Source organism: Paroedura picta, chromosome 8 (genome assembly GCF_049243985.1).
Source record: "Paroedura picta isolate Pp20150507F chromosome 8, Ppicta_v3.0, whole genome shotgun sequence".
In the NCBI taxonomy this organism is placed as follows: domain Eukaryota; kingdom Metazoa; phylum Chordata; class Lepidosauria; order Squamata; family Gekkonidae; genus Paroedura; species Paroedura picta.
In genome coordinates, this window is record NC_135376.1 from 79081507 (window position 1) to 79103542 (window position 22036).

A 22036-nucleotide genomic window follows, 5' to 3' on the forward strand; every position below is an offset into this window, starting at 1 on the left:
TCTGAGCAGTAGACAGCCGGCTACATCCTGCATCTTAAAGGACTAGTTGGTGAATCCCAGAATTGGTTCACACATTTAATTTCAAGATAAAGATATTTGATGAAGATATTTCACAATTTTTTTTAGGGCAGAACTGCTCAAATCAAGAAGTTTCATAAAGAAATTCATGTAAAGAAGGCAATTTGAAATTATTTAGCAAATTTGACATTCTGCAATGTCACATTTATAAGCTAGCTATCTCTAGGATTTGCTAAACTTACCACAACAAGCAGTTGAAAGCCATACAAATCAGGTGTTGATTAGGAGCATGCAAAAATATTTCCCGATATTTCTGATTCTCAGTACTGGTATGGTATTCGGATGCAGTAAATATTCAGGAAATCCAAATGTTTAGCTGCATTATACGCTAGGGGAGCCATTATAGTAAATGGTTCCCATAGAGCGGGAGTCATCAGCCCCTGGTCCACGGCACCGGGCCACAGCTCCTTCTCCTGCCCCACTCCGGCATCAAGAAGCTCACCAAGCCGCGAGCAAATCGGCCGCTGAATCAGCCGATTAGCTCACAGCCCGGCAAGCTTCTTGCTGCAGGAGGGGGGAAGAGGGAAGCGAGGATGCCGGCACACCACCAGCGAAAACGTGCATGTGAGGACCTGCTGCACATGTGCATTTGTGCCCCCACCAGGCACAAACAGGCAGGTCCACACATGCACGTTTGTGCAGGGCTGTCACACATGTGCGGGGCCCCGGGTCGCCCTCTACCCCCACTTGGCAACGGGCCACAACCTCAAAAAGGTTGCAGACCGCTGCCATAGGCTATAATGATCCAGGTGTATCTGGAGCCCTGAGGAAGCTGTTTTTTGAGGTAGAGGCAACACATTTGCAGCATACCTATTGGTGCTTATTCTCAACCCCTGCTCCCACCCAAATTTCTAAAATATTTCCCACCTAAAGAAAATGCCCCATCTTCTATTTGTTTCAATGGAGTGGTGAGAATGTATTAAAGGAATCACAGTCTTCTCCAAGCATCAATGGGATTCCAAAGGCATTTAAAGGGCTCATGGTCTTATTTCTATATTTAGGGAAGATATAACCTTAAATGGGAGATTTAGTGCAGAGAAGTAATAGAGAGTATTTAATGCTTTCTCATATGGCCATTTTTCTTCTGAAAATCACACAGATATACCCGGTTGCTTATAAAATCCCAGTCATGTGTTTACCTTTGCAGATGTACAGGAGGAACCCAAAAGGGGGAGCAGTGTGGGGGGGAGTTGTTGCAGGTCAGCCCCAACGAAAGCTATTTTCCATGTAAAAAACATCCACTGCTGCCACACAGGATAAAGGAGAACATCACTGTTTCCACACTGGGAAATTTGCTCTCCAGCTCCCGTGCAGGAGCACAAATCTGGGGTGGACAAGGTATACCAGGCTGAATGCTTCCCCATGCAGGAGCAGGAAGAGGTGGGGCAACCTGATATAAAGCCTCCAGTGCAGAAATGGTCAGTCTGTGTTCTTTGTGTTCTTTCTGAGACTGATTCATTCTTTCCTAGGGCTTTCCCTTGTTGAGTGGGATTAAAAACAAACTTGTTTTTCTCCAGGCTATGTGGACACTCCCTACTTCACCACAGAAGCTAAGCTCCACTTTCAAAATGTTGTTCAGTACATGCCATTCTCCCCCACTTTGACTTTTTAAAGTGTCCCCCCTGTGTAGCCTGGGCTACACAGGTCAGGGACTCCAGTGAAGAGGAGGATTAGATTTACTGAAGTGATGATATGCTAACATGTACTGTGCTGCTTTGCTCTGTTTTGTCATCCACAGGAAACAATTACAACAATTTTCGGATCAACCCAAGCAGTGGACTGGTCATGCGGGGCTTACGGCCCCTGGACAGAGAACGCAATTCATCCCATGTCCTGGAAGTGGAAGCCTACAACAGTGAGCAGGGACCAATGAGAAGCTCTGTTAGGGTAATGCTTCTTTGAGATATAATAAGTGCTTTGTGGGGTAGGACGGATGACACCATATAATTGAATAGCCATCCAATGCAGTTATTGCAGATATTGTAGTAAGATAAAGCCTGAATCAGTTTCAGAAACAGGGCATTGCCAGGTGGAAAGGCACATTGGAAATCCCACCTACCCCCAAAACTCTCCCTTCAGGATTCTCAAGGTTCTCAGGAGCCTGAGCAGACGAATTCCCCTTTCAGCTGTAATCAACACTCAGTTGATCTCAAGGTTCCATCCTTTGTGAAGCATTTTCAGTCCTCATCAGACTGGGGCTTTTTAAAAATTAATTTACACATTCATATTTCCCTGTACTTTCTCTGTAGGTGGTCCTGCTATTCTGAGAGCTGCCCAATCCCATCTGATCTTGAAAGCTAAGCAGAGTTGACCCTGGCTAGCACTTGGAAGGGTAACCTCTAAGGCAGTGGTCCCCAACCCCCAGTCTGGGGACTGGGACTGGTCCATGGATCAGTCGGTACCAGACCTTGGGGGCTGCCCTGCCACTCTGCCACCAGCTTACCTTTGGTTCTCTCCAGTGGCCGCCATGGCTGGGGCTCCCCTTCGACATGGCACTGTGCAGCTGCTGCTGGCAGTGCCCCCCAGCGGGCGGTGGGAAGTCAGTGATGCCGGCGGGAAAGCAAGCAGAGCAGGGGCTCAGGCAGCAGCGGCGACGTCCCTTGGCAAAAGATTACACCCTCCCCCTGGGCCTCAGTAAAATTGTCAAGCGTTGACCGGTCCCCACTGATAAAAAGGTTGGGGACCACTTCTCTAAGGAATATCAGGGTCATGAGGCAGGGGCAGGGCAATGGCAAACCACCTCCTGATGTCTCTTGCCTGGCAGCCAGGATCTCCTACACACATGCCATATGAAAAATATAAATACACGAAGAAATATCCACAGAGACCTGCCAGTTGATCATTATATACAGTGGTAGGCAAAAAAGTCTGAACAGTTTCAGTGCAAATGCTGCTGATTACTTCGTTTATGTGTATATAGGTTTTGCAAAGGTGAAAATTTGGGCCAAATATTTGCTGAATGGCTAATACAGTGGTTTCCTCTCCGCTCCAGGATCAATTCCATAATGAATTAGAAAAATCAACACATAATGAATTTCAAAGTACAGCATATGCATAATGTAGTGTTTTATGTCAGACAGACTGACTTACTTGGAGACGAATCAACGGCCTTAGGGTGCAAAGAGATGAGAAACTAGAAATTCATTATTGGATCTTCCAACACTTTCAGTTTCTGTCAATAGCACCTAGGGGGCTCCTTGAATGAGACTGGGATGACTGTACTAGAGGAGGGCCATTAACCTTTCTTCCTTAATGCTGTTTGCCACTACAGGAAGACCATTAGGCATGCACCCAAAAAGATCCAACTTGTTTCAAATTCTTTAATATCAATAGTAGAAAACAGTATTGTAGAATTATTCAGGAGGGCATGTTTATAAAGGGGTCAGTGTTGTACTTATTGCCTGTAATATTTTAGGCAGTTTTCACTGAATTGCTCATTGGGACTCAATTTTTTTTTTTGGGGGGGGGGGTATTGTTTGGATCAGAACTTGATTGGTACATTTCTGTTTGCACATTCTTTGGAACAATATACATATTTTCTTTAGGTCAGTCTTTCCCAACTTTTTTACCCTAACCCTAAAGAAACATTCTTCAGGCTTTGAGAAACCCCAGAAATGGTGCAATCATGCAGAATATGGTTGGGAAGCGTAGCCGTGTACTTACCCATCTGGGGGCCCTCCTCTTCTCATCCCCTCCAGGCCCATCATTGGCTATTTTGGGAGTGGGGAATGGATCAGCATGACCATATATGATCATATAACCTGATAAATGTTTAACAAATTTTAAAAATATATTTAAAAAATTAACTAATTCCCACCCATTCATAAACCCTTCCAGGGCCATCAAGAAATTCACAACCTCAGGGTAAGAAAGCCTGATCTAGGTAAATAACTCTGGTGGTATTTAATTTTATTTAAGAGATTTATGTGCCACTTCAGAATCCTGCTCAAGGTGGCTTATGATTAAAATAACATGTACATAAAACAGCTGAAAAGATAAAACCTTGAATTAAAAGTCTGAATAATAAGAAATGTTTTGGCCTGGTGCTTGAAAGATACTATGGTATGTGCCAGGTCAGCCTTAAGAGAGTGGGCATTCCAAAGGTGAGGTGCCACCATAGAAACTGCCCTATTTCTATTTATCACTTGCCTGACCTTTGAACAAGACAGACAGCAGGACTAGAAAGGCAGATCTTAACTGGAATAAAAGGAAACAGCCCTTCAGGTATGTGCAGGTGTCCATCAGGGAAACTGAGTAAAGGAAAGGGTTCTCATTTCCGTGCTCAGTGCCACAGCTCTGATTCATTCCCCATCCCCTCTGTCATGTCTGCTGTTCAGAGAAATAGAAAGAAATGGGGAATCTGATCACGGAACTCCTCTAGTAGGAGCTTGTTGGGTTCCAGTGACCGTGTTAGTTCAAGTCTCAGATATGTTCTTAAGATGCAGGGGAAGTCAGGGATGTGCAGTATTAGACTCTACAGCTGTCAAGCAGTATGGCCCTCTTGGATAAGTCAAGCTGGGTTCCTGATCAACAGCTACAATCTTCTGCAGCACCTCCAAACAGTTCTCTGTGCAGTGTATTTATTATGGTTTCTGGGGCAAGAGCAACCTGTTAAAATATGGAAAATGCAAGCACAGAATAGATTTTTCCAGCAGCTCTTGACCCTACCAAATATCAGTAAAATCAGTAAAATAGGTTCTTGAGATTCTTTGTAGTCATTCTGCTAAACTTGAATGGCATTTAATAAGAACAGAGAAAGTCTGCAAAAGCCTCTGTCCTTCATTTTTAAAGCCCACTCCAAATCTGCTGAGATGTTTTTTAATGCTGCAGTTTCATAACTGAAAGTATTAGGCAAGCTGATCCTAGTCTCCTTCCTTATGATTAGCTGCATGGTTTTCAGGTATGTTGTGTACATTCAGGAATATCCCATTCCACTTTTGAGGATTGGACTCTATGTAATTCGTTACTGATGTACCATAGGTAAGTAACTAGTCATTACTGAGAACAGACGAATTTTTAAAAGGTAGGACTAAAACCCTGAAAACTTTAATAGAATATTCCATTATTCTGCTTGCTTCATTTGTGAAGCATTAGCATGAATAAGAATTCTTCCCTTTCATGGTATACTGGATTGTCTTTTCCTTCTTCTAGGGCAGCCTTTCTCAACTTTTTTACCATTGAGAAACCCCTGAAACAGTCTTCAGGCTTTGAGAAATCTCAGAAGTGGTGTGATCATGCAGGATATACTTGGAAAGCATAGCTGTGTACATGCCCACCCAGGGCCCCTTCCCTTCCCACACCCTCCTGGCCCATCATAGGCCATTTTGGGATGGGGGGTAAACATGACCCTATATGGTCATATCAATAACTCTTTTAACAATTATATATATATATACCCACCCATTTGGGAAACCCTTCCAGGGCCATCAAACTCCAGGGTTTCGCAAAACCCTGCTTGAGGAAGCCTATTCTAAGGCATGAGTTGTTGTAGAGATGAAAGTGATGTCATGACATGAGAAAGACCTGGGGTTTCCTTGGAAATGATGTAATTCCATTGTTACAGCCACCCACAACACACACACCAGTCTCCTGTTGGTTACCAGACCATGCCTGGCAACCCTAGCCTAAGATGATCTTTAGCTGTAGAGTGAATCTTTTGATGTATTATAGCTCCACAATTCTGTACACTAGTATCTAAACTGTGGCTCCTCATTATGTTTACAGAACAGATTCCAGTAAATAAATGATACATCTTTTACTGTTTCCTAGGTAATAGTATATGTTGAAGATGTCAATGATGAAATGCCTGTATTTACCCAAAGGCAGTATAACCGGCTGGGGTTGCGAGAGACTGCTGGGATTGGGACATCTGTTGCTGTGGTCCGGGCAACAGATCGAGATACAGGTACAGAGACTGCACCAAACAGTGGCAATTATCAGATGACTGTCTCTCCGTGTTTTATATTTGTTCTCTTTGATCTCTTGCCTGTCTGCCTGCTTTTATTTTTGGTGGCCAGATGCAAAACTGTCTTCATATTCTGTATAGTCCATCTTTATTTTTCAAATTAAGCCACTCAGTTGGCTAAGAAATGAAATATGGAATACAAATTGGTTAAATCAGGCCAGTGGAAAAGGCCTCCCACTATATAGGGCTTTCCTGTGAAGCAGCATGTTGGCTGGACACAAATGGAGATTTTGATATACAGAGTGGATTGGGCCGGATGCAAAGAAGCTCAGGGGAAGGGTTGTATCAGGGCAGATCTGTCTCTATATTTTAATTGCTGAGAGGTTGCCATGTTAGCTTGTTGTCACAAAGTAAAACAGAAGTCTAGTGGCACCTCAAAGACTGCCCTGAGTCACAGCTCAATTCTTTAGATATGTAAAAAGAAAATCATTTTGGGAATACTTATATGGAAAATTACAGAAGTGTAGAAATTGAAACAGAGAGACATGGCGTGTGAAACCCATCATAGATCTTTCAAGTGCAATGTTAAAGCTATTGTATGGATTAGAAATATGAGAATCCTCAGAATGTGTCTCAATATTGCGCCTAATTACCAATTAATGGAGCATTACCTAAAATCATCCACCCTTCACTGGTCAGGCCTAATCCATATCAACCATGGTGGCTTTTCAGAGCTGGAAGACAAATTGGAAGTTCCAGTTCTAGAACTGGAACATTAAGCGTAGTTGACCTTAGATGCATGTGACTGCACTGATTCACATTCATCCCTTGCTTTACCTTGTTTTTCTCCTCCCTTCCCTTGTTGTCTTCCTCTTCCTTCTATTTATTTGATCTTATTTATTGACAAGATTTTTATCCCGCTTTACTGCTCCCATGTAGTCCCCCAGGCAGCTATGTGTTAATTTAGGCACTAAACCATTTTTACCAAGTCTGGAGTTTTGTTTATGTTATTCTGTGAAGTGACATATGTAATACTATACTATATAAAATAAATAGGAAGAAGAGTTCCATATTAAATTTGAAGCTGTCAGCTGAACAACACTTTGCCATTGTTGGACTTCTGTGAATGCTAAACTCACACTCTCTATACTCTATAACAAGGGTGGTCAAACAGTTGGTCACCAGATGTCCATAAACTACAGTTCCTGTGTGCTGGAAGGAGCTCATGGGAACTGTAGCCCATGGACATCTGGAGAGCCACAGTTTGGCCACCCCTGCTCTATGGTATCTATAGATCCTGTCTTTATGTAATCTGGACACTCCCACTGTCTGTACTCTATCTGTATTCCAAAACTGATGGCTCCAGGTTCTCATAAAACATTTTAGCCCTCTTCAGATCCACGAGAACAGTTATTGTATGGCATTCAAATAATCCTGGATTGTTTGTTTTTTCCTGCAAGGAAATGGAGGTCTGGTAAATTATAAAATTGTCTCAGGCTCCGAAGGAAAGTTTGAAATTGATGAGAGCACCGGCCTCATTACCACAATTGACTACTTGGATTATGAGACAAAAACCAGTTACCTGATGAATGTTTCAGCCACCGATCAAGCACCCCCCAAAAACCAAGGCTTCTGCAGTGTCTATGTCAGCCTCTTGAATGAACTGGATGAGGCAGTGCAGTTCTCAAATGTCACCTATGAAGCAGTGATCACAGAGAACATCCCCTTGGGCTCTGAAGTGCTGAGAGTCCAGGCACGCTCCATTGACAATCTCAACCAAATCACATACAAATTTGACCCCAACACTAATGCCCAAGCTCTGTCTTTGTTCAAGATCAATGGAATCACTGTAAGTATCTAGCCTACAGCTTCCTTCTGCTGGTAAAATAGCCTGGCATCGTGGAGATCTATAACTTTCATGTATTTCATTCTTCCCTGACAGGGTGTGATCACAATCAAAGGACAAGTCGATCGAGAGAAGGGAGATTTCTACACCCTAACTGTGGTAGCAGATGATGGTGGTCCAAAGCTTGATTCAACTGTGGTGAGCTATTTTTGTTGTAGCCACACAAAACTCAGAAAAACATTTTTCAGCAGGCATTTCAGACTCACCCAGGAAGGGGACAATAAAATGGTATCATTCCCATTAAGCAGCAAGGGTACCTGGACAGAGCCAAGTCTAGGGCTATGGCCATCTACTCCCAACAAGGCTGGAGCAAGATCATTTAGGAATAGGATGAATAAGAACGGGGCTAAAAACTCCTTTATTAGTTGGAATTTCTGGAGTTAGCTTTCCTGCCAGAGAGCATTTAATTCGACAACTCGTAGAGGTATAAAGCTTCTGTAAGAGGAACAGTAACCTCTTATCTATATCCATTTACCACCTGATTACTGGATCAGGAATTTTAGCACACAATTTCCTTGCTGCTTCATTCATTTCATAAAAGGATTTTTCCTGAGGGTTATATGTTCAAAATGCCTTCTATCCATGTAACCTTTTACAAAGTTTTCTGAGTTCAAACAGATGCTACATTTTGATACCTGGCTCCTGCTTTCAAGGTGCAGTGTGCTGACACCTTACTACTAGATTTGAAATTAGGCCAGAATTAAGCCAAATGAAGAAAAGCTTATGCTTTTAAAATCTGTTCCACATCCCCTTCCCATCCCCTCTTGGTATAAGAACATATATATTAGCTAAGCATAGCATTTTGATACTATCTAACGCAGCACACATTCTAAAAAGCAACCAAGAATCAAGCTCAATTTGGAGACTGCTCTCTAACTCACAGCTCTTTTCCCCTTCCTTTTTTCTTTGCATGTAGTTATTGTCCCTAAATGTCAGTAGACGAATTGCAGAAATGCATCTGCATTAATATGGGGCTGAGATCTTCAGGGAGATTAGGGATGTGTAAAAGGAGTGACTAAGTTATATTAATATTGTTGTTCTAGCTGTCATCTCTACTTAACAGATCTTATTTTATTTTTTTGTATTTGCTGTGGAAAACCAACACAAGCTGTGAAGCAAACATGAAGCAATCCAACCTAAATGAAGACAGATTGGCAGTCTCTGTTCAGGCACAGCACTGATGCATAGTCAGCAAATATAAAGGATGCGGCTCAGTATCTATCTAAGCAGTGATTGTAAAAACTGCCTGTATATTCCTCAGTGAATGGATGATGCTTTCTGTGGAGTTGCACCCGTAGCATTTCCTTTTAGCAAGCTGAGAACCAGACAAGCCCCAAGATAATTGGGAACTGAGAATATTTTGCAGAAAGATATACACAGATGTTCTCTTCACATGCGTCTCTCTCACATACATTTCTGTATACTTGTAAGACCCCAGTTGAAATGCCAGTGCCTTCATTGTGTTACACATTGATGAGGGTTCTCCCTTACCTGGTGTATTCTACAATAATTTAGTCTGAAATGGCTTGTCCTGCATTGGTTTCTGGGGGAGGGGGGTGAGAAGGAAGGCCCTTAGCAATATTCAAGAAAGGATTTTAAATTGTAATAAATCTGATTATTCTTGTTCCACAATAGTTGTAACTTGAACACTTTCAGGTAGTTGTGCTTGAACACCTGCTGGTTTGGGTTTAGCCAGCGTCATGACTGACGGTCAGGCAGCTGCTTGGTGTTGGCAAGCTGTTTGGTGTTCACAGCCCCATTGCTAAATTCACCTGAAAAGGCTACTTGCAAGCAATCGGAACCTGACTGCTAGCTGGTGAGAGATCAGCTGGGAGTCAAGTTCTTCTGATCTCCCAGCTTGGGAAACTTGCTGCATTGTAGCCTTCTTGAGATGTAGCAAAATGGGGGGGGGGGGGCTCAGAACTGCAGCTGATTTTTCTTCTCTTTTGCCCACTTCAAACTGCTTTTGTTTTCTGCAGTCCAAGCTGTCAGCTCATCTTGTCAGTATCTGGTGGACAAAAATGAAACAATCAATTATTTCATTTGCACTCATTTTGCACTCAATACTGATGTGTTGCAGAAAACAAGAGCAGTCAGCTCATTTTCTTTGAATCCCAAACTGATGGTTTGGAGCTGGGGTGGGGGGTGAGAGCTGATTTCTCCTGGTCTCTCCCTGAGCTTCTCCCAGTGTTCCAACCTTCTTGGACTATAGAGAGACGCATGGGTGTTAGCTGGAGAGCAGATGGAGAAACTCGACCAACATTAAGTGAGCGTGGATTTTTGATCTCCATCTCCAGACTTCATTCTGTGCAGTCTCCCACTGGGATCCGTGCATGACTGCCACAGAAAAAAATCCCAAACTTTCAAGTAGACTAAGGGCTCTCCTCTTCCCTCCAGAGGAGGGGCACTGCTCAGTTCTCTTTTTGCTGCTGCAGAGAGAGGATCTCCTCTGCTGGTCTCTGTTTTGGTTTTGGTTTTTCCCCCTTGAGGCTGAAGGGACTTTTTTTTTTCCTCTCAAGAGTGTTTCTTTTTGTCATCGATGCTCATTTTATTAAAGAAGAAACTACATTTAAAGAAGAGATACTTCTGGTTTTCCTCATGGCCGAGCTAACTGTCACTTTAGAATGGTGGTGTTTAACGGCCATTTTCTGTGCCTTCACTGCCTTGGGGTTCACACAACAGAGTGGCCTGCTCTTGCTGCCGCCAGTTTGCCCCTTGAAGGCTTGTACTGATAGCGCTGGACTCAGTAGAGCTCTTTTCAAAGGCTATGGCCAATGAGGGGGAATACTGAATAGCACAGAAGGCAGGAAGGAGCTTTGAAGGGGCCCCATAGCTTATGTGTTTGGTGCATTCTGGCTAAAGGTAGGTTTAGGGTTGCCAACAGGCATGGCGAAAAATGCCCTGGCCCGTTAACTGTGGCTTAACATGTAGAAATAAGGATAGGAAATTGTCATTGCATGGAGGTTAATAACGCTACATAGTAAATAACATCCTTATAAGAATGAGGACAAGATTTTTTTCTTCTTCAGGCATTTGACTGCTGAATGTAGAATGGGGAATAGATCAGTATTTGCTGATAGGTCCTGGGTGTTAAAATTGTGGCTGATCAAGATACTAGATGATGTAACAGCTGAGGATGAGAGCCATGAGAAGAGCATAGGGTGTTTGTTTTTTCTGACACCCACAACTTCCTCTACTCAGTACTAATTTCAGCCTAAAATGCTTAGAAGGCTGAAAAACTAATAACCTTTTTTTCCTTTTTTCCTCCTTCTATGTGACATATGTGGACCCTTCCAACAGAAGGCAAGTAAATTCATTCCCCTGTCATGTTCAGCTTTTCCTTATTCATTGCAGCCTTTGATACTTTCTGTTTGTTTTTTTCACAAAAGCAGGTGCGGCTACATACTTTCACAATTGGTACAACATAGAATGCCAGATGTAAGATGATAGGTGACCTTTATCAGACTTGGATGTGAGGCCATTATGTTCTCAGCTATATAGCCAGAATTGCTTACAAGTATGATACAAGCTTTCCAAATCACATTGAGAAAACTGTTTCTTGACGAAAGTTATTGTTCAGCCTATGTGTGCTGAATAGCATGACCTATTTCCTCTATGCTGACTTTAGAGTGCCATAAAATTGTAGACCCCCCCCTTTTTTTTTACTGGAATCCTTCATGAACTTCTTTATGATGGTGTTGAACAATGCCTTCTCCCTATACATATAGCTGAAGTGGGGGAAGAGTAATGTTTCTCTCAGATCTTTGAATAGGAGTCCATCTTCCCACCTCCAGTTTCTTAGGGCTTAGACAGATAAATATGAAAATCGCATGTCCTGCAGGTCCATTCATAAAGTGCAACTTAGAAGAAGAAGAAGAGTTGATTCTTATATGCCACATTCTCTACCAGAATGAGTCTCAAAGCAGTTTACAATTGCCTTCCCTTCCCTCCCAACAGACACCCTGTGACGTGGGTGAGGCTCAGAGAGCCCTGATATCACTGCTCGGTCAGAACAGCTCTATCAGTGCTGTGGCGAGCCCAAGGTCACCCAGCTAGCTGCATGTGGAGGAAGAGCGGTGAACCAACTTGCCAGATTAGAAGTTGGCACTCCTAACCACTATACCAAGTTGGTTTACAGGTTCCTGCAGCCTCATTTTATTTCAGGCCCTTACAAGTACAGGAGAGAGGGCATTTTAACTCTTTAATACCCATTCAATTTCACTAACCAAAATCAGCTCTTCCTCTCTGCTATCTGGGTTAAATCTCCTCTCCATTCTCCGTAGGAAACAGAAGCAAATTAAGGCTGCCTGCGCCTGCAATTTGCATTTTACCATCTGTTTAAACCTTTAAAATATAAGCAACAGCAAGTTGGATGTTTTTGCAGAACTGTGAGGAAACTTTTTTTTTGCATTTTTTAAAAAATCCCTGTTTTTCACACCTTTACAAGCTTAGGTCTCTCACCTCCAGAATTAAATTGAACAAGATGAAAACCTTTTTAACTTGGTTTCATTGGGAAGACAAAGCAGTGCAATATGTAAAAGAGTAGTAATGAAATCTTGTATATTTTAGTACAGCACCAGAAATCTGAGAATAATATGGAAAATAATCCATATGAGACTCAGTAACAGGTTACTGAGGTGAACTAAAAGAGGCACATTCTGGCTTCTATGTCAGCAGTTACAGCTGTTTATTCTTGAAATGGAACTGAGCATCTCCTCTTCTACCTGATTTTTTTCACTGCAACAGTAAAAATCAAAATAGAAATGAGAGAGAGCTTGTGTACTCAAGGCTCTGTCTAAAAGCAGGCCATGTAGCCTAATTCTGCATCTTGAACCTCTAGTCAGATAAATAAATACTTAGAATGAAAATATCTTCCTCTCTCCCCACCCCTTAGATGTATATATATACATAGATGTCTACCAAGTTATTTTTAGAGGTGAAAACATTTCCTTTTGCTAATAACAGAAAACACAGCTTGGGAACCCTTTGGGTGATTCTGAACTCATGACTGCAGCTGCAGTGAATCCACAACAACTAGCCCCCTCCTTCCTTTTTACCGTTATGAAGAAACAATCCTGGGAACATTTTGCTGTTGTGGGTGTTTAAAGTTCTTAGAGGCTTTTAGAATGTCCATATCTTGCTGGCCTGAAAGAGTTCATGAAGCAGCACCACTGGGAAAGGGAACAGCTGCCCTCCTCATCAATGTCCAGTTTCTCCCTTCACCCAGCCCCATCAATTTGTTTGTGATGGAACTACATTACATATTTTTGAATTCTCAGAAACGACCTTAGATCTAGTAGATTCAAGTTCAGTAGCAACAAGATATTCAGGGTACTAGCTTTCAAGAGTCAATTCTCTCTTCATCATATAATTTAGCTTTCCCTCTCAAGAGCTTAGAGCCTGAATATCTTGTTGGTCTCAGAGTTGCTACTAGAGTTGGATCTACCTGTTCTGTTTCAGACCAACACAGCTCTTTCAGTAGTAAATTAAACATATTGCAATTTTCCAGTCTAGAAACACCCCGATGTTTCATTGATAAATTGCTCCAGTTATTCAAAAATATTGATCGAAACAAATAAGTTAGTAGATGTGCTTCTGAGAGTCAGAGGGGAAAATTCTCATTCATATTTGCATTCTCCATTGGACAGGTTACCATCACCATCTTGGATGAGAATGACAACAGTCCACAGTTTGACATTACTTCTGACTCATCTGTGAGTGTAGCAGAGGATAGTTCTGTTGGACGGCGGATAGCTTTGGTCTTGGCCAGAGACCCTGATGCAGGAAGCAATGGGCAGGTAGCAATGCTTGTGTGCTTTCACAATGTACAGTTCCTGTGAAATTCATGTGTGGAGGGAATAGGATGGGCTGATCGGTCCGATTTGGCTTATTGCACTATGGATCAATGCTTTGGATGCGGGATTGGGATTGATGAATGGTTAGTTTCTGTGTAAAGAGATCTGGAAATGAAAAGGAACATTGCATAGAGGATTAGCAACATACAAATGCTGACTATTAATGGTAACCCAGTTTTCTTCCTTTAATTGTTATAACACATACTTTCATTGTTACTACACACTTCCTGCTTTGTGCTAAATAGTTGATCCATTCTAAGGTGGTATACATCCAACTCAGGGTCACAGAATCAGCTGTGCAGATAGTTTCATGGACTGAAAAAGAAACCACTGCTTTTCCAAGCACCTGCTGATTTGATTTGGACAAAATCGGAGCACAGGGAACCAATATGAGAGTCCTGCTAGGCCTCACAATCACCAGATATCTCTGCCAACTTGATTATTTAAGTTGGAAAGGTATACTTTAAAATCTGCAGGCTCTCTTCTGAGTTTTAAAGGCTGGGATATCAACCTGCACTAATTTCAAGGCAAACGCAATAGCAAGATTCTATTTTACTAAGGGAGGTCAAAACCTCCCTGCTGCTATTAAGATCTTTCAAACCATGCTAATTTCAAAACTCTTCTGTGGCATATCAGTATGGGGTACTTCCCCTGCAGAAGTAGAGAGGCTGCAATCCGCCTTCCTTCACCATTTATTGGGCCTCCCCGAATGCATCTCTGCCCTCACAATATACTTGGAGATCGGCATTACCCAAGTGGCCACTCTAGCCTGGCTCCGTATCTTTAAATACTGGCTCCGCCTGAACTTTAGAGCCCAAGCTGGGAATCTCGTCTACCTTATGCTAAGTTTATATCACCCTGGTTCATGAAGATTAACAACAAACTAAAGTCTATAGGCCTGTCTATTGAGCTTTTAGAAAACCTTGAAGAGAACCAAGCTTACAATATCATCAGGCAACGAATCCTGGATATTGACTATCATAACACTATCGCTGGAGCACATAGAACATGCTCTCCCACCTTTTTCGAAATCTGTCCCCCAGCAAGAAGGATCCCGGAGTACTTCACATCTTTAAAATCACCTTCCGTGAAGCAATTTTTTATGCTAACAAGGCTGAACCTCCTACCAACAGCAGTGACTAAAGGTCGGTATGCTAAAATCCAATATACCGACAGACTCTGCCCATGTCCTGCAAAGAAACCTGAGTCAGTGGAACACGTTCTTCTCTTTTGTGAGCAACATAACCATCTCAGAGAATGGCACATGTTTCCTCTTGTGGGGGCAGTCCTGCATCAATAGTACACTTTCTCTTATCGGATCATAACCCTCAAGTAACCAAAGGAATTGCAAAATTCCTTCATGGGATTTTCTCCAAGTGACCTGGGATCTGAACCACCTTGTCCTTTGTATAAATGTTTTATTATGATGATGATTATGCAAATAAAGGTATTTGATGTGACTGATTGATAGAGTTGTATTTAATCTGGAGGGAGAACAGTGCTGGCAGCTGAAACAGGGCATCCACATGGTAGGTTTCCCCACATTTTTCTCCCCCTCCTCAGATTACTGTGGCTTTTTAAAAAAAATGGCAATTGAATATTCTTACACTAGTTCATGAATATTCTTACACTAGTTCATGGCAGATGAACCAGCGCGAACTTTCCACAAACTTTCAAGCTGTGGTTTATGAATGGATACCTTTCCAGACAGACTATCTCTGCTCAATCTAAATGTTTATGAAACTTCAGAGAAACGAAAGGAAGGGAGAACTTGGAGGCCATGTAGAAGAGCATCCAGGGGAGGTCCCCTGAAACTTTGATATCTCTAGCTTGTTGAGGGTCCATTTGACACACCTCTCATTTCCCCAGAAAGCACTTTCCTTGGGGCACCTTCTCTGGGGGTGTCGTAACTCAGATGTTGTAAATACAATCTGCACCAAACTTGGAGGGCATGTAGGAGGAAGGCAGCCAGAGATCCACTGCAAGTTTGGTGATTCTAGAACACTGGGGGGGTATTCTACCTCATCATGTACCTTAAGAAAATCACCAGTTTGGTGACTAAAAGTTTATGACAGTTGTGATTCATGCATTGAGCACTCTGCAAACCATGAACCAAACTGCATTTGGATGGGAACAAATAAAACCAGTTTGTTCGCATCCCTATGGGCCTCACCATGGGTCAGTTCCCCAAATCCTATGTTGTTCTTCTTCTTCTGTCCTCAGTCCCTCACATTCCAGCACTAAGGTTCTAATGGTGAACTGTGAAGCTTCTCTGCAGTATGAAGTGGCTAGTAGTGAATGCAGCTTAAGCAACTGCTGCAGTTGTGGCTGTGAAAGATAATAGGGGAAAAATGTGTAAAGCAAGTCCTTTGGTGCCAAGAAGCTGCTTGACAGCTGACAGTTAGGACAATGAGGTTGAAAAATCTGAAAAACAGATGCTGCTTTTCTCACCACCACAATGTTCCAAAAGGAAGTTCTTTCTAGATTTAGACAGGAAGTACTCTACATTTAAGGTGTGGCATTGTTGGGTTTTTTTTTTTCTTTCCTTTGACTTTTGGTCACAATTAATTAGCTGTTGTAAACTTCCCAAATGATTTCATGCCCAAAGAAAAATCCTTCTGTCATATTCTTCATGTTGGATTTATGATGAATGTACTGAATGGGGTTCACAAAACAATTCATAAGAGCACTTAACAATGATTAACTACTTGTTCAGTTGGCTTTGACCAACATTTTTATTCATACAAATGAAGGTTTTTAAAGATAAAAGAATGTGGAGATCTGTACTTTGGCAATTGAACTGCAGAGCAGGATTTGTGGTGTCTAACAATGTAATGTGCAGTGGAATTTGAGTGTTTCTTTAAAAGTGTTTTTGTCCCTTATTCTTGATTAAAGACAATGGGGATGACAATTTCTATTAAAAACTGGAGATATCTGTTAATATTGCAGCATTCAGGGGCACAGCTGTCAGCCCTGTTCTCCTGAACACATCTGTTCATTACTTTGTTCTTGTGAGCACTCTCTGCTACAAATTAATTAGGTAATTAATAATCAAAACACTTCTAAATTACACACTTTTCCTATAAATCCCAGTCTTTATTTCCCATGTGTTCCTCCCAAGCAGACACAGTGATTACATATCCAATAGACAATACAAAACAACTACATTTGGCTCTTTAGACTAAATAAAGAAAAATATGGCTTTTAACTGTGCAGAGTTGTATAAAGCCGTACTGAGTACTGATAAGCAAGTCATGAACTCCTCTGCCGTCATCCTAGAATGTGAATGGGAGTAGAATTGTATAAACATTGCACTGGTAGGCTCTATGATCTGAATCCCTGGACCACTAGAAATGTGCATGTGTTTTTGTTTGTTCCCATGATAAGGCCATGGTGTCACTTTATGGCCTTGCCCTGCTCCTGTCTCATAGATAGCAATGCTCCTCAGTTGTCCTAATCAGTCCTTTATGCTTCATTATTTATTGCACAGGTGACTTTTTCTATAGTATCAGGAAACATAGGCCGGGCCTTTGAAATCCGCACAACCAACAACACCCATGGGGAAGTGTTTGTGGCCAAACCCTTGGACCGAGAACTGATAGAGCATTACACTTTAAAGGTAACTGGAAGATGCTCCTCATCCAAGCTGAATGTTCCTCAGTAGATATTATTTGCTGGATTCAGGCAAACAATTTGTCGTAAACGTGATTCACTGTCTCACTGCAGACTAGATTCTGTCATATCACAGAGAATGCCATTTGCATGTTTAAAATGATTACCAAACAGATATTCCCATGACAGAAAAGTTACTTTTTTTGTATTTATAAATTGAAGCTTTGTGAGAGACATGTTATTTTCACATCTATTCAAAATACGGCATCCTATAAAATGAAATTGTATGTTTTATGACACAAATTGAAAGTTATTGCATAGTTCATAGTCCTGGCTTTCACCTGGCTGTTGCAGAACTGGACTTAGAGCAGTAATTCCAAAAGAACAGTTGTGTTGCCTCTGCTCTCTACCTGTTTCATTTACAGTATTCATTAGTCACTTTTTTCCCCCACTTCTCTTCCCAAGAATGATTTTAAACACAAACAATCCTGTGAAGCATTGTGGACTTGTAAGAGGGCCATAACGGATTAGTTATTCCAAGTAGTGAGGATAAAAGCAGCCAGCAGTCTCAGGAACCATCTCAGGAATAAGGATCAGATTCAGGGGACAACTGATAATGCTAGTTGGCAACCCAGACTCCACCCATTGGATGACTCTTTGCCATGACTCACTGAAATAACTATTGCCTTTGCTGTTTTCACTTCTGTTAGGTACTTTAGAGCTAATTGCTTGGTCTTAAGCCTCTTGTACCAAATGTATGTGATTTGATGGGAGGGGGTGTCTGCAACAGTCTTATTTGAAGAAAGGTATGATCACTCAAATACTTTGGCCACCTCATGAGAAGGAAGGACTCCCTGTAGAAGAGCCTAATGCTGGGAGCGATTGAGGGCAAAACAAGAAGGGGACGACAGAGAATGAGGTGGCTGGATGGAGTTACTGAAGCAGTAGGTGCAAGCTTAAATGGACTTCGGGGAATGGTAGAGGACAGGAAGGCCTGGAGGATCATTGTCCATGGGGTCGCGATGGGTCAGACACGACTTCGCACCTAACAACAACAACATGATCACTCAAGGCTATAACCTTTCCATCTTTTTGTTTCATTACAGATTCAGGCAGCTGACAGAGGTATCCCTCTTCGTAGAAAAGAGCACATTTTAAGGATTAATATACTGGATATTAATGATAACCCACCCATCATTACAAACCCATATGGATACAATGTTAGCGTGAATGAGGTAAGCTTTTCTCATGGTTGGCTTTCTGCACAGAGGCTAACAAGTCTGCCTTTCCCCCACCCTGCTCCTCGTAGCAGACGTAGTTGTTCGGCAATAGGGAGATCTGATGCCAGGTTTTATCTTATCCCTGGCTTTATTTCTACACAAAAAAGTTCTATGGCCAGTATATTGCTTGTAATTTGGTGGGGGTGGGAACCGATTTTTCTCATTGAGTAACAGAAATGTAATCAACCATGAAAAAGTCAGCTGCACTTCTGACAGCCTAATCCCTGCACAAGGTCATTTCAGTATGATTACTAGACAGAAATGCTGTCTGTGTAGCTCGTGGGTTTTATGCCTATGATGATTATTTTAGCTTATTAGATTTCCTGATTCTCATGTCATATCTGATGTCATGTCACCTTAACCCAGACCTAGTCAAGTAGCCCCAGCAGCTCTGCCAGCAGCATACAGCAGGTCTGGGCTACTGAATGTGTCTACAGCAAGGCCTGGGTCAGAGCCCATGCTGGCAGTTCACACTAAGGATGTGTGCTTCAAAAAATATGGCAATTTCAGATCTCTTTGGGGCAGTGCATTCTTTTAATTACTACAAAGGTTCCAGACCCTCATTGCCATTTCAGGCTTCTTCTTTTTTTTTGGGAGGGGGCATTTTTCAGCTTCTGAATGTACTGTTTTCCAGTCCTCCTCTCCTGAAGCAGTAGTAGCAGGGAGAGAAGGAAGTAGAGAGGGAGCTGGATTCAACAAGTAGCTGTTGATCAGCATTCCCCATCACTTTACATTTTAAATAGACCTAAAGCCCTGCTTAATAGTTGATATAAACTAATAGCTAATCCTGTGGTGGAGAGACACCCAGCCTACCTGCCACTGGAAATATTTCCCATAGGCTGTGGACAGATCAAGTCTATCTATAGGAGTCAATGGCCCTATTATTAGTGGTTAGTCGGCACCTACTATTAGGCTTCTGGTCTCTCAGCCTTCGGGGAGACAGATTTTCCTTACTCACTGAATGTCAAGAGTGTTCTGTATTATTTTGGATATCCCCATACCAACCTGAATCAGTTAATTTCTGGTTTAATTTGGGTTCTGGTAGATCTAGATGCAGTCTCCTGACTCTCATTTTAGGCTGCAGGCTTGCCTAAAATACTGGCCCAAGTACCAGTGCTGACAGATACTCTGTCCAGTGCTCCTCCCTCTGCCAAGTGTTGGGAATGGGCATGTACCAAGAGAAATATACTTTTGTTCTTGTAGGCAGGCTTATAGAATAAGCCCATAGCACAGGATCAGGTTCAAAGTGCTAGACATTCTAGAGAGGTAGCTGACTGTGTCACATAAGTCATCCTGTATTTTCTCCCAGGTGAGTACACATAAGATTCTACTGTTAGTCTGTTTTAGTTTATTTTACTAAATTTATATTCCTTCTTTCAGCCCTCATAAGGATCACCAAGGCAGCTAATAAATTAATAACATACATAAAAGCATTGCAACCTCAAACCCATATGCAGGGAGATGACAGGCTAGTCAGGATCAGCCACATGGGTGCCATGTGTGTGACCACTCTGATGTTTCGTTTGTTCCTGATACCCTTCCTCACATTATTCTGGCTTGTCCTGCTTTCTCTAGCCAACTTAGTTGGATTCAAGATTATATAGTTAAGTTAATATTGAATTTCAGTAATGAACTACAAATTATTAATCCCATACTTAATGAGGATTATGCTATACTGTCCAAAGTTGGCAATGTACTCTGCTCAACATTCAGATTTAATATCCTCTTCCTGGTTTTGTGTGTTTTTGTTTGACCATTCATTTGAATTGTATCTGTATATATTTGAGTTTGCTTTTATGCCATTAAAGATCTTCTGTATTTTGATGTTTTGTTTTTCCCAGAGCTGTTTTAGCTTCCCATTTTGCCCCGAGACAAGGCCATGACCAGAGTTGCTCTCTCCATCTGCATTTTATACAGATACACTTTGATTCATTAGACAAATTGGATTTTACCACTGTTACTTCTTAGTTTGACTACAGTTACACAGTTACTTCTAGGCCTACTGTGTGTGGAGGGCTGCCCTTGAGGACAGTTTGGAAGCTTCAATTGATACAGATTTCTGTAGAATGTTTATTGATCATTGCTAGTCGCTATAAACTGGGATGACTGCAAAATTCTGCTAGGGTAGCTTTCACAATCAGATCATGGTCTTCCCTTGCTGGGCCACTCTTTCGATCAAACCTTGTCTCTAGACATTTAATGAGCATGGGTTCTCACTTTTGCTGCTTGTAAATTTGCAAATTTCCCCCTGTAGTTTACAGAGACCTTGAATAACTGCATCCACAACATTCAGGACGGTTTTGTTGCAGATGCTGTTGTTGTTATTCTGGGGGTTTTTTCTTTGTGCATTTGATGGTTTTCATGTTAATAACCTTGATGGAAAGGTGATCTATAAATTATATAAATAAACATTATTATGTGAATTATCACTGCCGATAATTCAAAGCACAAGTAACTTGGCCATTATAAGGTAATATTAAATACACAGGTAGCCCATGTCTACTTCCCAAATGACTGTAAATTGCACAGTTGACTTAACAGAGTATTTTCAGAAGCAACATGTTCTATTATGTTTCTAAGTCATGAGGCAGACATTAATTCCCATTTCTTCTCATGCTCTCTCTCCCTTTCATGTACCCACAGAATGTGGGGGGAGGCACTGCTGTGGCTCAGGTGCGAGCAACTGACAGGGACAGTGGCCTCAACAGTGTCCTGTCCTACTACATTGTTCATGGGAATGAGGAGATGACCTTCCGGATGGACAGAGTGACTGGGGAAATTGCCACCCGCCCTTCCCCTCCAGATCGTGAGAGGCAACAGTTTTACCAGCTGGTGGTTGCTGTGGAGGATGAAGGCAACCCAGCCCTATCGGTAGGAGACGGTTATGGGATTCTGCTCTTTATCATTGGCATAAATGCATATATAAAAAGGTAAAGGTAAAGGTATCCCCTATGCCTAGTATGCAGGAATATTTGCCTAGTTTCATCTTTCTCTGAAACCAGAATCTTTCCATCTTTACTCTTTACATGGGATCTGTATTAAACTATATTAGAGGCTGTGAATATGGAATGTTGGGACTAAAAATAATCAGCCACTTTGAATAAAATGGGACTTAACTTTTTAGGATAATTGTTTAGGATTACACCCTAAAGGTCTAGTCAGATCTGTACCTTCGATCTGATGAGTAGCATGGAAATTATTTCCAGGGTAATTTCAGTTGCCCAGTCTTCGCCCTGCTCTCCTACTTTCTGTTTTTCTCCTTAAGGAGCTAGCAGCAGGAAGGGGGGGGATGGAATGGGAAGAGAAAGCTGTATAGTTGGATTCGAGCATCCAGGAATTACAGTCGCTTTTTAAAGTAGAAGCTAGATTTAGTTCAGTGAGGATTACTCACAGGTAACAA

The 22036-nt window shown here is 41.9% G+C and overlaps 1 protein-coding gene across 5 annotated transcripts in view; it reads left to right on the forward strand.

Annotated features, from left to right (window-relative positions):
- The window catches only part of CDH23 (cadherin related 23), a 556038-nt gene that overhangs the window by 433575 nt on the left and 100427 nt on the right, over positions 1-22036 (forward strand). For 4 of the 5 annotated variants that reach the window (XR_013233707.1, XR_013233706.1, XM_077350511.1 and 1 more), the window contains exons 1-2: positions 18475-18591; positions 21280-21507. Coding sequence is in view for 3 of the 5 variants with exons in the window: in XM_077350511.1 (XP_077206626.1) it covers positions 21382-21507 (126 nt within the window). In the remaining 2 variants the exon portion in view is untranslated. Of the gene's footprint in view, positions 1-1816; positions 1966-5847; positions 5984-7443; positions 7833-7925; positions 8028-13537; positions 13688-17234; positions 17364-18462; positions 18592-21279; positions 21508-22036 lie in introns of those variants that run through there. The other variant, XM_077350528.1, reaches the window with a different exon arrangement.